Raw genomic sequence first — 17277 nt, forward strand, 5'->3', positions numbered from 1 at the left:
ATATCATAAGTGCAGGGGGAGGGCAATGGTATTCAGTACATACTGAACAGCCCACAAACAGATCAAAATACCCACACTCGAGTCACCTTAACAATTTCCACAGGATGCATTCAAGGTGAAATTAAATCACTTTTATTGGGGGGATCAAAGGGTTAGCTTGAGAGGGGTCCACTATTTTAGGACCTTGCATTGTGGGTTGTAAAACAAGGAATGCATCAACACTTCACATGATGGGGCAACCAACATGCCATTTCTTTTTACTTTCACATTGCTCTAATAGGACATGGCTTTAAAAATGAGTGATTTTATTGCACTGGGTGATAAGGCAGTGTTTTCAGGGAATTCTTGCTTAATATTTGAACTACTCAATAAATGTTGAAAGAATGATGGGATTCTCAGCTACATTTTTTTTTTTTTTGTGATCCATTTTGAGCAACTGATCTAAAATGTCTTGATTACTGTATCACAGAGGAGAGTGTTGGACAGAGACTCAAAGCTCTTGTACCCCCTCCAGCTGGCTTGAATTGTCAGCCTTCTCCTGAATGAATGTGAACTGATTCGGGACATTCCCTGTATGTGCTTGCCGAGGACAAGCTGCAACAGGCCTGAATATGTATGCAAGTGCACACAAGACTGCTGGTGTCACAGACCCTGCCCCCTCCCACCCAGTCAGGAGTCCAGAACCAGTGAGTCAGATCTTCACGTCCAAATAATGATGTCTCAAAAAGCTATTTTTTCCAGCATCCACTCATTCGATCAGTTTGATTTGAGTTTCAGCTTATTTTTCAGCATATTTGTGGAATGGAATGAAACTGCTTTAAAAGTGAGGCATGTTGCTTAAACAAATAAAACTAAATGCATATCCCCCCCCCCCCCCAAAAAAAGCTTAAACATGACTAAATAAACAATAAAATACAATCAACATGCAATGAAGACTATTAAAAATCCAAGCTAGACCATTTTTGGGGTAAAAGTTATATTTAAGCAGTTTTGAAGGATAATATTTAAACCCGCACTAAACGTTTTCTATGCAAGATAATTCAAATACAAATAATCTTAATATTAGGCATGTATTGACAGTAGGCCTAATATAATATAATATAATATAATATAATATAATATAATATAATATAATATAATATAATATATATTAATTGCAATTAATCACGACTAACATAACTTTTTGTTTATGTGTGTGTGTGTGTGTATATATATATATATATATATATATATATATATATATATATATATATATATATATATATATATATTTAGCAGAGCTTTTAATTGACTTGCTACTTCTTTATTTTATTTTATTTTATTTTTCAGTTTTATTTATTTATTGTTGTTGATTGTTTTTTTTTAAATTCTGTAGCACTTTGAGATTTTGTTTAATATAAAGTGCATTATAAATAAAATGTATTATTATTATTATTATTATTATTATTATTATTATTATTATTATTATTATTATTATTATTATTATTATATACACACACACACACACACACACACACACACACACACACATAAACAAAAAGTTCTGTTAGTAGTTTCTGTTATTAGAGTCTAATATTAGATAGCCTACTCACACGCACACATTATGTAAGCAAAAACTTATATTTTAGATGCGATTAATCGTCATCAATCGATTTGACAGCGAATAGCCTATAATATAGCCTATAGGCTAGCCTACATCTTTTTGACACTAAAATGTATTATATCTCGTTTTTCCTATATGAATGACCGTTCATTTGGGTGACCAGCATGACCAGCATTCTACTGGGTTAGGATTAGTAACTTGTGTAACAAGGATAGTAAATTAAAGTGTTATGTTTTTATTTCCAAAATTTCTAAAGCTAAAGCTCTGAACTGAGTAGGAGGAGGAGGAGGAGGAGGAGGAGGAGGAGGAGGGGCGGTCCAGACAGCGCTGCGTCTCGCCGGGTTTCATCTGTGCTGTGCTGCTGTTCACTTTCCACAGACATGAGGGGCTGAACATCTCTCATCATCCGGGCAAAGTGACTCTAATGGGCATAAAACCCCTTTCTGTTCTTTTTGACCTGGCCATTTAACAGGTCCATCGACGCTACGTCTTTTAAAACATATACCTTGTAGTCCCCTGATAAGGAATATATTTAGAGCTGTTGTTGATTTACTAAAGATGTCTATACTGCCTTTCACGCCACCGATTGTAAAGAGACTTTTGGGCTGGAAGAAGGGCGAGCAGAACGGACAGGAGGAGAAATGGTGTGAGAAGGCTGTGAAAAGTCTGGTGAAGAAGTTGAAGAAGACAGGACAGCTGGAGGAGTTGGAGAAGGCCATCACCACCCAGAATATCAACACCAAATGCATCACTATACCGAGGTAACTTACACACAGTAACGTTAGGCTGTGTTTAAAACCGTGAGCTTCCTACCCAGATGGTAGGCATTATGCCATTCTGAACGCTTCGAAAGCAAATTCGGTTCCAAAAAAAGATGTCTATGTAACGTTAGACACAGCTCGCTAGTTTTTTTCCCCCTTTCTTTTTTCCAGATACATCCATATACAACCATGAACTATGAGGCTAACGCTGCTAACTAGCGAAAGCCAGCGGGTATTCTCCCTTTAACACACTTTTCTAATACTGTTTAAAATTGTTAAAGCGTTGAGTACTTATGTCAGCAGTTTTTTGCCGTTTCGTTTGCCAGTAAACCATCTCGTTCATTTTTGGAAGTTATACTATAGTGAATGCGTCGTTGGCTAGCTTGTAAAGCCATTATTGCGTTGCATTGTTGCTTTTCAGTGTCATATCTTGTTTGACACAGTATCGAGAGAAGAAACATTTCTCAAGTTCTCATATTTACCAGTTTCAGATAGCTAGCACTTGATAGCTAACAATAATAGCTGATTATGGTAAGACATATTCGGTACTTTTAACTGTTGAGTTGGTTTTGAAAGCTTATATGGATGGCCATAAACTTCACCCATCTATATTCATAACAGACAGACAGTTTAAGGGGCTACGATAAAGTTAAATGTTCAGGCCATAGACTGTAAAAAAAAAAAAAAAGGTTCAGGCTCGTAGTAAATAAAATGCCAAACACCTCTGTGTGTCAAGCTAAGCTTTTATATAACAGTCTGTGATATCTGGGGCAGACAAGTTTGTTTTTTACAAATATACATTTTGAGCGCTGGGATATTGGTTTTACAGTTTACTGATCAAACCTTGATTAATTAATGTTGAAGTAACGCCGCCATTCAGTAAACATTTAGCCAGTGAGGTACATTTTTTAAAAAAAGTAGCCTAATTGCAGGTAGAGGATGTGGTGGCTCTTTATGTAGTTTTAATGTTATTGGGTAAATTACATGTTGTTTTGTGTCTTTAGTGTTACTCTACTTACATCGTCCATGCCTTGATATAGTTATCAAATTTGTCAGTAAATCAGTGTACAGTGCCCTGTGCCCTTGATGGTGGTGACGGAGGAGAGTAAAGCTTGTTATATCATAACCACTGTGGTAGTTCTATCCAATTGTACTCAGGACATTTTGTCATGGGTAAAAGGATTTGGAGAATTAGTAGCCCTACAAATGAAAACGCAAAGCCTTTGTGGCTGTTGAGAACAGCGATATGCATAAATTTAGCTTGATAATATCAAATTTTATGTCATTTTCATTCAATAATTTTGGTGCATAATAACTAGATAAAATTGAAGAATCATATTGAGATTTCTAATTGAAAAAATGCTTTACATAGGTGAAGTCCAAAGGCTTTTAATGCATCATTTATTTTGATTACCAAACATGTTTCTCGTACCACTCCCTCTGTATGCCATTGGCCAGACAAACAGATAGTCTCACCCAAACTCATGCAATTGGTTGGGTCAATGTTATTGTCTCGGTGGTTGGTATTCTCAGATAAACATCTGTAAAAACTGCAGTTTTTAGGGAAATGAATGCACAAATGACTTACTATAGCTTTCTTTGTATATTAAGGTGACACAGGGGACTTTGACATAAATGTTTATCATGGGTTAGAAAACTAGCTTAATTTGTTATTAATAGGGCCGCTTGATTAAGCCAATTAATAATATATATTAGAAAGGGACTTTCTGCACTACTGCATTAGAAAGGATGTGGCACAATAATTGTATTGTCTTGATTATTTAGTTTTTTTATAGTTATTGAGAGCCAATTATTTTCAGTAATTGAAAATAAATTTGACTAGTTAATAATTACCAAAAGTCATCAATCAATCAACTATTTTTATAGTGATTTTGCAATCACGATTGTCTCAAAGCAGCTTCACAGTTACAAACAGGACAATATTGCAACAAAATTAGATTTGGCTGTACAGTCGTTCTGAAGAAAACAGTGATGTTATCAGCTTATTTTAATTTATCATATAGCGACAATGTTGAGAAGTCATGTTAAGAACATTTTCAGTTCACAAAGGTCTGTGTAAACAGATGAATGGTTGAGAATCAGGTCAAGAAATCTCAGTGGGATTCCCCTGGTGACTAACATGGTGTTAATAAATAGAGGTGATATCAGCATGCAGCATTTGAGCCTGGGGTCACATACTTGAGCACGTAAGTGCATACCTTACCATCTGTGTCGATAAGAGCAGAGAATTCTGCAAAATCTGCATCAATTCTTATCCTATCTCATCTTCCCATTGTTTTCAATGTTTAGAGATCACAGATTATGGCAGTTCAGATGGAATTGCTTAATCGTTTCGCTGTGCTTGCTTACCACTGGCAGCTTAATGGGAGATGTTCTTGTTCGCCTTTTGGTTTCCTCACGCATCCCTCCGTTCTAGCTTGGCAAAGTTCAGGAATTACTCCAGCACTGCCCCCCAAAGGCTTTGAGGATTTTAATTCATGTGTTTGATGTCATCTAGTGTACCAAAATGATTCTCACAATATGTCAGTATCAATATTATTATTTTTGAGATTTTTAATACAGAAAATTTTGTCCGAACAAATCAGGGTTTATTCAAGCTTCTTGTTAACACTTGAATATGAGTAAGATTAATACAAAAAACTGCAACATTGAATTGAATTGAATAAAAAAGCTGAGAAAATCACATTTTGTCAAAGACTACGTCCTTGTTGAATTCAGAAAGATGATCAAAACAATCCCCAAAGCTTCACAGTTCTGTACCTCTTCATGGGTCAACATTTCATTCAGTAACATTAGGCCGTTTTGATGTTGTTTAATGTTTGAAAGTTAATGTTTCTTGAACTCCAGTTAGGTGTTAATTCCACTGTGATAGAATCAGAAATACACTGATCACTCAGGCATAACATTATGACAGAACAGTCCTAATATTGTGTTGGTCCCCCTTTCGCTGCCAAAACAGCCTTGATCCGTCGAGGCACGGACTCCACTAGACCTTTGAAGGTGTACTGTAGTATATGGCATCAAGATGTTAGTAGCAACATCCTTTAAGTACTGTACGTTGTAAGGTGAGGCCTCCATGGATCAGTCCTGTTTGTTCAGCACATCCCACAGATGCTCGATTGGATCGAGATCTAGAATTTGGAGGCCAAATGAACACCTCACATTCATGCTCCTCAAACCATTCCTCAAAACATTTTGCTTTGTGTCAGCATGCATTATCCTGCTGAAAGAGGCACAGCCACCAGGGAATACCTGTTTTTATGAAAGGGTGTACATGGTCTGCCTCCGTCGGCTTGCCTTCTTCCCATAATGGATCCTAGTGCCATGTGTTCCGCAGGTAAGCGATGCATGATGATGCATCCGGCCATCCATGATACATCAGACCAGGCAAACTTCCAATGTTCTGTGGTCCAATTCTGATGCTCACTGTTGGCACTTTTGGCAGTGGAGAGGGGTCAGCATGGGCCCATATGCAGCAAACTGCGATGCACTGTCTTTTCTGACACCTATCTATGAAGGTAGCAGCATGAACTTTTATAGTAGCTTGTCTGTTTGATCAGACCACATGGGCCAGCCTTTGCTCCCCACGTGCATCGATGAGCCTTGTCCACACCATGACCCTGTTGCCAGTTCACCACCGTTCCTTCCTTGGACCACTTTTGATAGATACTGACTACTGCAGACGGGGAACACCCCACAAGAGCTGCAGTTTTGGAGATCCTCTGACCCAGACTAGCCTAGAAATCTAGACGCACCCTAGCGGCAGCAAATTTAATCTGCCCGCGAGTGTCGTCTAGCAACTCTCAATACCCTTCTGAGCTGTATTCGCCTAATTCTTGCCGGGCCAATCACATCGTGTATAGAGTCAGTGGGCGGGGCCATAATGACGATGGCTGAGTTGCGTTTGCGTGCTTCTAGTAAACACAGAAACTGGCGAACGGCGGCGGTCTTTCGAATCAGCTTTGACCGGAAGACTTGGACTTAAGCTTTTCTCTGAGAAAAGAACAAAGAACGGCACTGAAGTCATTCTTAAAAAGGGAAGATGTGTTCGGAGTTTAGCCGACCGGATACAGCGAATGTTTAATCTATCAACAAGCTCTGTTTCCCCTTCGTTGCTCTGGTTGGTGGTAGCGCTATCCTATCGCGTGCAGAGGGAGTTTGAAAGACAACCGTTTATCCCGCCCTCGGATTGAGCCCTGTCTATGGTGAGTTTCCAGACCAAACATCTTGATGAGGGTCTGGCTTGTCAGGCTAGACCCAGACATCTAGCCATCACAATTTGGCCCTCATCAAACTCTCTCAAATCCTTACACCTGCCCATTTTTCCTGGCTCTAACACATCAACTTTGAGGACAAAACGTTCACTTGCTGCCTAATGTATATGCTTATTAATACAATGGTGTATATTCATAATTGTTGTATCTCTCTTGAAGTTTAGGACTTGACATGTATTCTTTGTTTTTTGGTAATTGTCACTTTTAATAAAGTATGAGCGTTGTCAGAGATATGAGCTACTTTTATAAAAAAGTATGTCAGGATCATGAAAATTGAGGGCTGTGCCTGACATTAGTGTCTGTGTTGTTAAATGTTGCCGTTCAACACTCTCAGAAAAAAAGGTACAGTGCTGTCACTGGGGTGGTACCCTAAGTTACAAAAGTGAAAAGGCACATCTTCGTACCTTACTCACCCCTAAATGGTACATATTAGTACCTTAAAAGGTACATATCAGTACTTTAAGAGAGCGTATTAGTACCTTAAAGGTACCTTTTCGATTTGTACCTTAGGGTACCGCCCCAGTAACAGCAATGTAGCTTTATTCTGACAGTAAACAGTTTGACCACATACATCCTGCCCCTTAAAGAAGCTTTCACACAGGAAATTAATGTGTATGCTTCTCTTCTCTTGTCTTCAATGCTCTGTCAAGCAAACCTCCAAAGTACTGTGACATCTCTCATGTTTTTACATCTCCTGACCTGTAAGCAAATACCCACAACACACCATTCAAAACATTCACCTCCATGGATGTCTCGCACTCAAACTCAGACAGACTTTCTGTGTACTTTAAACACAGATGAGAGTGTGTTTATTTAACACACTATGTGGCAGGGTTATTCAGAGATCAAGAATGCAGTGTAAGGTCTGTGAAGGGCGTGGGTTGTTCTCTGGATTGTGGTCGAGTGTAAAAGGTTGCCGTTAAGCTGGTTTGAATATACTCAACTGAGACATACAATCTGTGAGGTCCTGATGCTCCCTACACATATTTGATTTCTGTTGTTCTGGATGAAATATTCTCTGCATTACTGGCCAGCTGGGTGGCAAAGAGAAGACTGCACATGTGTGCAACAGGACGAGCAGGAAATCATCACCTGCTCACAGGCTTCTATTGAGTTTCTGAGGTTACACTACTTCCTGCTCCACACGCGTATTCAAATAGAGCACAGATATGCTGAGAGCCACTAACCTAAACATGCTAACTGCTGAAAATGGCTTCTAATAAAAGGCTTTTAATATCTGATCTTGACTATGTAAATGCATGACTTTCTAAAACATCCTGGAGGTTCTCTTTAAAATCACTGGACTACATAAAAAAGACGTGACAAGACGTTTCGGTGTTCATTCATATATAAAAAGTAAAAATAAAGACAAAAAAGTAAAAATAAAGACAAATACAAACAATCAACACATAAAAGCCTTTCTGAACAGAAAAGTCTTGAGTTCAGCTTTAAACTGGTCCAGGCTCTGTACTGCTCTCAGCTCACTGGGAAGGTAGTTCCAGAGCTGCTGTGCAGCGAAGCAGAAAGCTCGGTCTCCCATGGTATGAAGCCTGGTGGTGAGGACTTGAAGAAGCAGGTGGCCTGAAGATCTGAGGGTGCAGGTGGAGGATTTCAGACTGATGAGTTCCTGTAGATATGGAGGTGCATGTCCGGTGATGTGTGAGCAGGAGGATTTTGTAGTCGATCCAGGATGAAAAAGGAAGCAAGTGTAATGAGTGTAGGATGGGAGTTGTGAGATCATATTTACGGACTCTCATAAGGACTCTAGCAGCACTGTTCTGGATGTATTGAAGCATCTGGATATTTCTGCCAGAAATCCCACTGAAGAGTCCGTTGCAGTAGTCCAGCCTGGTGGAGACAAAGCCATGGACAAGTTTCTCTGCATCTGGAAAGGTTAAAAGGGGACGGAGTTTGGAGATGTTTCGAAGGTGGTGGAAGGAAGTTTTACAAATGTGCTTAATGTGGTCATTTGAGGTCAGCTGTGGGTCAAACCGAACCCATAGATTTGTGACTGAGGAGGAGAAAGTGATGACCTGGCTGTCAAAGATGAGCGGAGATAAGGTTGAGGAGTGGATCTGATGAGGGGTGCCAACCATATATAATAATTATATTATTTAATTATAATATAATATAATTAAATAATAATAAAAATTAACACACACCCACACACACACACACATATATATATATATATAAAATGATATATATTTTTTATGTTATTGAATAAGTCTCTTTATGCTCACCAAAGGCTGACTGCATTCAAGGGAACATGTGAACACTTTTATAGATATTTAAATATCTCTGAAACCCAAACCACACACACACGCACACACATGTCTATTTAAACTGATGTGTTTTGAGTTTTCACGCTACACTTGTGGTGGGTCTGTACGTTAAATGTAAATGTCTGTTTTGTTACCGTGCTGTGCCCATCATCCGTTTTTTCCAACACTTAATCAAGCTTCTCTTCTTTAAAACAAGATGACGTTGTATTTCACATGTCTTAGCATTTCACATTGCCTCTCATATTGAGCTATTTGGACCGCAAACATGACTCGCTGCCAGGGGCGTAGCACCAAATTTTGGGCCCTGGGTACAAACCATCTTGCTGGGCCCCCGTACCATGTATGTGTATGTATAGAAAACTGACTTCTAAGGCCCCCCCCCTGCCTCGGGCCCTGGTTACTCAGTACCCTTTATCCCCCCCAGTCCCACGCCCCTGCTCGCTGCCGTTCACACGCGGCATCATTCTTTCTATGAAACCTGTAAACCGCATTCACCGCTTCTAACACTAGTGATGCTAACTCTATAGCTGTTCAACAGAGCACTGGAATTAATTCTAATTTAAAGTACAATCAAATGGATTTCTCCCGTCATTTTCCATCTGCGTCTGTCATCTGCGCGGCATTTTATTCTTTCTGCGCGCCCGTGGCATCACAAGTGTGCAGCTCAGAGGGAAAATTGGTTGCGGGCAATATAAGCCGTTAGAGTGTGCATTAATTTGCACTTTGGATTACGACCGGAAATGGTAGTTCACCCATGTATCGTTGGAATACTAATTTCAACATTCAATGATTTGGGACATACTAATTCTATTTTCGAGTACTATTTAGGATGGATTGGGACGCACCATCAGTTTTGGTCCATCCACACTGAAACGCATCCCCGGAGTTTTCAAAATAAAATGGGTCTGCAGCATTTCCAAAAGTCTCCGGAGTAGTGTGGACAGGACACCAAGCGTAACACGCACTAGTATAAACAGGGCCTAAGTAGGGAAGCACTGAAAGGAAAGTTCTGGTTCAGAAGAGAATCAGATTCAACAGATTACATTTTTGACTAGTTATCCAAATAATGTATAGTCCTATTGTTATCAGAGCATGTGTGCAGATAGCAGGGAGCCATGTTATCGCACATGGCTTTTGCAAATAGTACAGTATAACATTTTCCTTAAACGGCATAGTCAGCAGCATAAAAAGTTCCATGGCAAAACAGGTTAGAACTGAGGTCAGGTTAGGGGTCAGATGATGACTAATTGATTTAGTGTGACTCTACAGATGTGAATTGTGTGAGATAGGCCTATGTGGGTGAACAACAAACACTGCTGCTCCGAGAGGAAGCTTTGAGGTTACTGGTGAGCCGCACACTCCTCGTCTTCCCTCCTCAACCCTCTCTGGTTCCCTTTTTTTATTTTAAAACGCCTGTTTTTTGCAGTGTTGATTTCTGGTTTTAGTCATGTTGTTGTGCATGACGCCAGTGTTGATTCTAGAGAGGCTGTGTGTGTACAGGAGGGGGTGGGACAGATAGACGGTTGCTCTTGGCTTTGACAGAAGGGTGAATGAGTTCTAGTGTGTGACTTTCAGGTCAGTCTGGATGTCAATATGACTTGAACAGAAGGAATTGGAATTGTGTGTCTGTTTTCAGCTGAGCTGTGGCATTGGCTGTGGGAGTCTCCAAGACTTTGCTTTGTCTCCGTGGAATGAGCCAGACAATGGGATAATCTGTCTTCTCTTTGTCAGGTTGCAAACTCACAGAGGGTCTGGTCAACAGCTTTTCGTGCCTTGTCTGATGTTGCATTCAAGCCATATGCAGTTGGCTGACTTGTTTCTTTAAATGGGATTTTGGTGTAGATGTTGAAAGAGCCAATTAAAGGAATAGTTTACCAAAAAACAGGCATGCTGTTATTTTTCTGTGATACACGAGCATATTTCAGTTTCATATTTAAATCAGGCATCTTATAATTTCTAGTGACCCTCTAAATATCCTGAAATGTAAAATCTTCCCTTCTCTAGTTCTCCCATATGGTTTAATGATGTAATTGGCGTCCAACCTGATGCAATCCAATGAAAGGCTCTATTTTTAAAGCTACAGTCGAGGGCAAGATTTGCAGTTTCACACAAAACTAACGTATTGTTCGGAAGAGTTGTGATGGTTGTGCAGTGTTTGTTGTAATTCCTAGAGCTTGACAGATGTGGTCACCTATAAACTTTTGTTTTAATGGTCATATTCTCCTTTTGCGCTCCATGGAAAGAAATACAGCATTCCATTTTGGAGTGACATAAGAGTGGCTAAATAGTCAACCGCTACTTTTAAGTGCTATTGGGTTAAAGGGATACTCCACCGCGTTTTCATATTAAACTGTGTTATTCCCTTAACTAAGACGAGTTGATACATACCTCTCTCATCCGAGTGTGTGCACTTAATCTCTCTGACGCGCTGTGACATTTTGATAGCATTTAGCTAGGGCTGGGTTGAAAAAAATCGATTCACCAATTCTGAATAGTTTTTCATAGTAATTTCTAAAGATCGATCCGCGTCAAGATTTGCATTGAATTCACGCATGCGCGCGAGGTGGAAGGACATTAACACAACGAACATGGCTGCTTAGAAAACTCCAGAAACGCAGCGGACAGAGAATACTGGCTGGCGTTTTCAATTGTTTTCGATGAGAGCGCCGCGTTTTTAGAATGCCTGGAGCGCACCGAGGTGCTAAACGAGTATTTCACACTCACGCGCTGAGCACTCAGCGTTTTTTACTGGTCGCCGAGAGTTGAAGAATGTTCAACTTTGAGTAAAACGCAGCACTCATCACTGTCACTTTTCACCCAGCCGTCCAATCACAGTGGAGGAGGGGCGGGACAAATACAACACAGACCAACTGCCACATTCTGCGTGTCGTCATCAGATGACAACAAGCTATAATAACGGAACAAAATGATTTAAAACAAATGCCAGAGCAAATACTTTACATTGTATCTGCAATTTTATATAGAATCAATACAGGAACAAACTACCTGTGAAATTAGAAAGACCTCCACGGATTTTCCGTATCATAACAAAAACCAAGTCTCAACTGAGGAGAAAAAACGCTGCCTGCCAAAACGCTCTCAAGCCCTCACAGCGAGGAGTTTTCAGCTGAGCGCCTAGCGTTTTCAGCTGGCTAAAAACGCTTTGGTGGACACGCGGCCTAACGTTATACCGCCGTCACCGTGCTGAAGAACACAGCCATTCTCACTGCAGCGCGCTCTTACTGCCAAGGAAGTTGTAATGGCTGCCTTGTCATGACGGGGCGCGACAGCACAGCTCCACAATGCGCGTTCGCTGACTAGAGCAGCCTGGAAGGGGGATTGTTCTTTACAACCATCAATACTGCAGTTGAATGCAGTTGAATGTCTATAATAATAGTATCAATATGTTGCATAACTACAGTCCTGTAATTCAGGTAACAGCTGGAAAAAAATGCTTTCTTCAAAAACACTTATCTAAATCTCGAAGATCGGATCGGATCGAATTAAATAATGATAATCGATTCAAGATCTTGAGAATCGGAATCGATTCTTGAAATTTGAATCGAAACCCAGCCCTACATTTAGCTTAGCCCACTAAGCCCAGTTCATTGACTATGGTACCAAACAGAGATCAAGTTAGAAGCGACCAAACACCTCCACTTTTTCCCTATTTAAATACAGTTACACGAATAGTTGAACAAATAAGTATGGTGACACTAAATAAAACGTGGCACTTTTCTTAGCGGGTTCAAATGGAACTATAATGTATGGCGGAAGAGCACTTCTGAGAGTACTTCGACTCGGCGCAGTAAAAAGTCCCGGCTGAAACATCTCCCCCGCCCTCTCTCATTTCTGTCACTAGGGGGGAGGGGGAGATGTGAGGGAGTGACTTTTACTACACCGAGTCGAAGTACTCTCAGAAGTGCTATTCCGCCATACATTATAGCTGCATTTTAACCCGTTCACCTATTCGTGTAACTGTATTTAAATAGGAAAACCGTGGAGGTGTTTGGTCGCTTCTAACTTGATCTCTGTTTGGTACCACAGTGAATGAACTGGACTTAGTGGGCTAAGCTAAATGCTATTAGAATGTCACCGCGCGTCAGAGCGATTAAGTGCACACACTGTGACGAGAGGGGTATGTATCAACTCGTTTTGGTTAAGGGAATAACATAGTTAAATATAAAAAAAGCGGTGAAGTATCCTTTAAAGCTAAATTTACATTCATATTACATACATGTCTGTATGTGCCTGTGTGGCAAATACAGACATTTCTAGTGCAGAATGCTGGCATTCATACTGCTGGTGCATAGTTGAATGACTAGGCAAACATTACATTGGAAAAAATGTGCAGGCGCTCGTCTCAGTGTCTGCTCTGCCACGCTGTCTTTCCCCTCCTACTGAACTCAAGCCATGTACTTCCTCTATATTCACTCACTCGCTTTCTCTGTTCATCTTCTGTCAGTCCTCTGTGCCTGAGTTTTTTAATGAATTAGGATAATCCCGATGTAGGGTGAACATGCATTATTGTGATGAAATTCATTAGTAATGGCTGTCATGGTGCATGCATAGACCACAATAGAATGAGGATGATTCATGCTTTCTCTGCGGCTTTCTCTTCTCACAACCGGTGACCTCTCCCCTCTTTATGAAAATAAGGCCTGATTCACTTTTCACTAAAAGGGTCTCTCTTGCACCATTTGAATATCCTGAATTCTGCGAAAAATGAATGACCCAGTGCAAGGCTATTAAAAGACTCACATGGCAAGATTTATAGGGCTTTTACTTTAATTACGTTGTACATTAGTGCAATGTGTTTTTGAAAATTTTTAACTGAACTGTTTTTATAATTATTAAACTATTATACTAATATACGGAATCTGTTAAAACTCTGATACACACACAAAAAAATACAATTTGCGATTCAATTGCTCCCCTTTAATAACTAAACAAAAACATTATTTGTTTACATATTTTTCTTTATAAAAAAGATCAAATCTGCTAAGGGGTCATTAAATGTAACAAATCATGTACAAATTTATCATCTTTTATAGGAAAATGAAAACATTTGATCAAACTTTTATAATTGCCTTAATCTTTTAAACAACTGAGAAGATAAATAATACAAATCACATTTCAAGTTGATAATATATATTAAATCAGCAAATGAGAGTCAAATTGGATGATTACAGGGATTCATCTAAAGATCACTCATTTAATAGTTAATCTATTGCCAAAATTATGAGAAAAAGAAAATGATTGAAACTCTTCGAATAAGAAAGTCAGAATCAGAATGCGTAGTTTGTACATAAATGTCCGTCAAAACCAACACGCTGAATGATGTTTACTAACCTGATGAAGTTTTTCAATTTGATTGCCATTTATTCTGTTTAGCATGCAGTGTGAAGTATTTTACTCAGTTACCTGATTCAATTTAAGCAAGTAACAAATTTATACTTGTGGGTGTTATGCATTACTTATGTTATCGTCTCTGGCAAGACAGCATTTTGAAGTCGCTTAGGCTGCCATTTTTTCCCTTCTTGGAAAGTGTTGACAGTCAAAACATCTGGTAGTGTGGGTTTTTCAGGAAATTCGGCTACTCGCTGGACCTCTACTTCTCATACAGTAAATACTATGTGTATTGTGCATGTTATTTTTTGACAGACCTCGATGTTGTAATATTCAAATGATGTGGATTTGTAAACAGATGGATTGTGAAGTAATAATGATTATTTCTTAGTTGCCTAGTGTTGAGTGAAGTGATTGATGTCCTTTTGTGTTATGTCAATGTTTTTAGTTTTGATATTCCAGCTGGCAGCCAGCCACGTGTGTGAAGGTGAGCTATGTTCATTATAATACGGGTAATTATAAAACGCGCTGGACGGCTGGAGACTTTTGAAATGCTTTTTCTGTAGTTCATTGTACTTATTTTATGGAATGAACTCTTTTCCGTGGCTTAAATAAATTACATGTTACTCTGAGTCTGAGACTCATTCAGCTCTCGCAGAGTCGTTGACTTTTGAAAATCATGTTTACTTTTATCAGGAAAGGAGTGGTTTTGACACACAAAGTTGTTTTCACTGTCTCTTAACAAAAATATTTGATTTAAACCCATGAAAATGCAGATCCTATTGTAAATAATAGTGAAATATCACTTTTTAAAACTGTTGTTCCATTATTACCCCTTAACATATTTTGACTTGTGTGTGTGTGTGTGTGTGTGTGTGTGTGTGTGTGTGTGTGTGTGTGTAGCCTATATATATTTCTATGTATTCCTTTTTAATTAGAGTACTACTTATTACAACCAAACTGGTCAGAGTATTTACTTTGAATCCACTTTATCATATGTAAAAACAGTTTGTAATTAAATAGATTTAGATATCATGTAAAATATAATGGTTACTAGCACAGTTCTTAGTTTGAATTGGACATTACTAAATCAGGGCTTGACATTAAGCATGTTCATGTGCTTGTCCTTCAGACAAGTAAATCGTTCATTCACTTGTCCGAGTAAAAAATGTGCTTGTCTGGAAAAAAGTTATTTTTTAAATTTTGTGTGTGTGTGTAGCTATAATTTATTCTGAAGCAATATTCTCACCAGTGTTCAATCAGCTTTGACATATTTAAATCTGCATATTTGTGAATTTTTATTTTTTTATTGAATCATTTCAAATTTGTGATATTTTTACCTTTTATAAATGGCATTTCCCCCTAATCTTATTAAATATAGGCTATGCTTCAGGTTTAATTTTATATTGTTAAATTTATATTGTTATATTGTTAAATTTATCAATACATTAAATTAAATTAAGACACTATAAGGGCTGTTAACAATAAAATTAAATAATTTACACTGAAAAATTACAACTGCATTAAATAATGTTTTGAGATTTGTAGTTTTGAATAGACACATAAGATATGTTGGAAAGTATGTTTAAACATTAAAACCTCCACTAGGTGGCAGCAGGTGACTGTCTTAATGAGTGAGTCATTGAGTCGTTCATTCAAACGATTCATTCAAACACTGAATCGGTCAGTAACACACTTATTGCTGTGCGACGCGTTACGGTTCTGCTGTGTGTGAACGATTTTCGCTGCTGAAATCGAACAAAAGCACTCAATATTGCATCTAAAATGTAAGTGACTTAAAGTGAATGTAAATTTAAGTGAATGTTAATGAATTGTTAATGAAACTGTCATATGAAAGTTGGTCATTTTCAGTCGTGGTATTTTCAACTCTAGTGGTATTCATAATTTCTCCTCGAGAGGCTGCACGAGTGTCAACAGCACGACCTTGTTATCGTCAGTTCATCGTATATTATTATCCACCACTATCCACCACAGGTCTCCTCTCCACCAATCAGCTGGTGTGTGGTGAGCGTTCTGGCGCAATATGGCTGCCGTCGCATCATCCAGGTGGATGCTGCACATTGGTGGTGGCTGAGGAGATTCCCCCTTCTATATGTAAAGCGCTTTGGGTGTCTAGAAAAGCGCTATATAAATGTAATGAATTATTATTATTATTATTACTATCAATCGCCACTTACACTTAATTGATGCACAATCATTCGTGCATTTTGGTGATTTGCTAGTTATTTTTTCTTTTCAGGCTCTTGTCCGTCAGGCAAGTAAAATTCTTTTTCACTTGTCCCTTCAAAAAATCCACTTGTCCCGGACAAGCGCTAATGTCGAGCCCTGACTAAATGATGACTCACTGAAGAACGAGTCATTCATTCTTGAATGGACTTTTTTAGTCATGTTGTAACTTTATTGTACTCTCAGCATTAAGAAGGTAGAATGATTCTTGCGTTAATGATTAACTTTTATGGGACTGGTTGTTTAAATGTCTCCTGATCTGTATGTGCAGGTCTCTGGATGGCCGTCTGCAGGTATCTCACAGAAAAGGCCTCCCCCACGTGATCTACTGCCGGCTGTGGCGCTGGCCTGACTTGCAGTCCCACCATGAACTGCGTGCAGTAGACTTGTGCGAGTTTGCTTTCTACATGAAGAAGGACGAGGTGTGTGTAAACCCTTACCACTACCAACGTGTGGAGACACCAGGTTAGACCCAGTTGTTCCATAATCAGAATTATTTATAATTCCATAATTTGAGTTATTTATTGGGATACATAAATATACACCTCCCCCCCCTTGTGTATGGGCAGTTTTGCCTCCAGTCCTGGTTCCTCGGCATGCTGAAATCCCCACAGACTTCCCTCCGCTGGATGATTACTCCATCCCAGAGAACACCATATTCCCAGCGGGCATTGAGCCGCCGAGCAACTATATACCGGGTGACAAACAAGTTTTCAGTTTTCTCTCTAAAAATCACA

At 39.1% G+C, this 17277-nt stretch overlaps 1 protein-coding gene across 1 annotated transcript in view; it reads left to right on the forward strand.

The window, feature by feature from the left end:
* The first annotated feature begins 1932 nt into the window (after window positions 1–1932).
* The window catches only part of smad3b (SMAD family member 3b), a 24065-nt gene continuing 8720 nt past the window's right edge, over window positions 1933–17277 (forward strand). The window contains exons 1-3 of the mRNA XM_067420499.1: window positions 1933–2364; window positions 16812–17005; window positions 17110–17238. Of these exons, the coding sequence (XP_067276600.1) occupies window positions 2162–2364; window positions 16812–17005; window positions 17110–17238 (526 nt within the window). The 5' untranslated portion in view covers window positions 1933–2161. The remainder of the gene's footprint in view (window positions 2365–16811; window positions 17006–17109; window positions 17239–17277) is intronic.

This window comes from Pseudorasbora parva, chromosome 16 (assembly GCF_024679245.1).
Source record: "Pseudorasbora parva isolate DD20220531a chromosome 16, ASM2467924v1, whole genome shotgun sequence".
Lineage (NCBI taxonomy): Eukaryota > Metazoa > Chordata > Actinopteri > Cypriniformes > Gobionidae > Pseudorasbora > Pseudorasbora parva.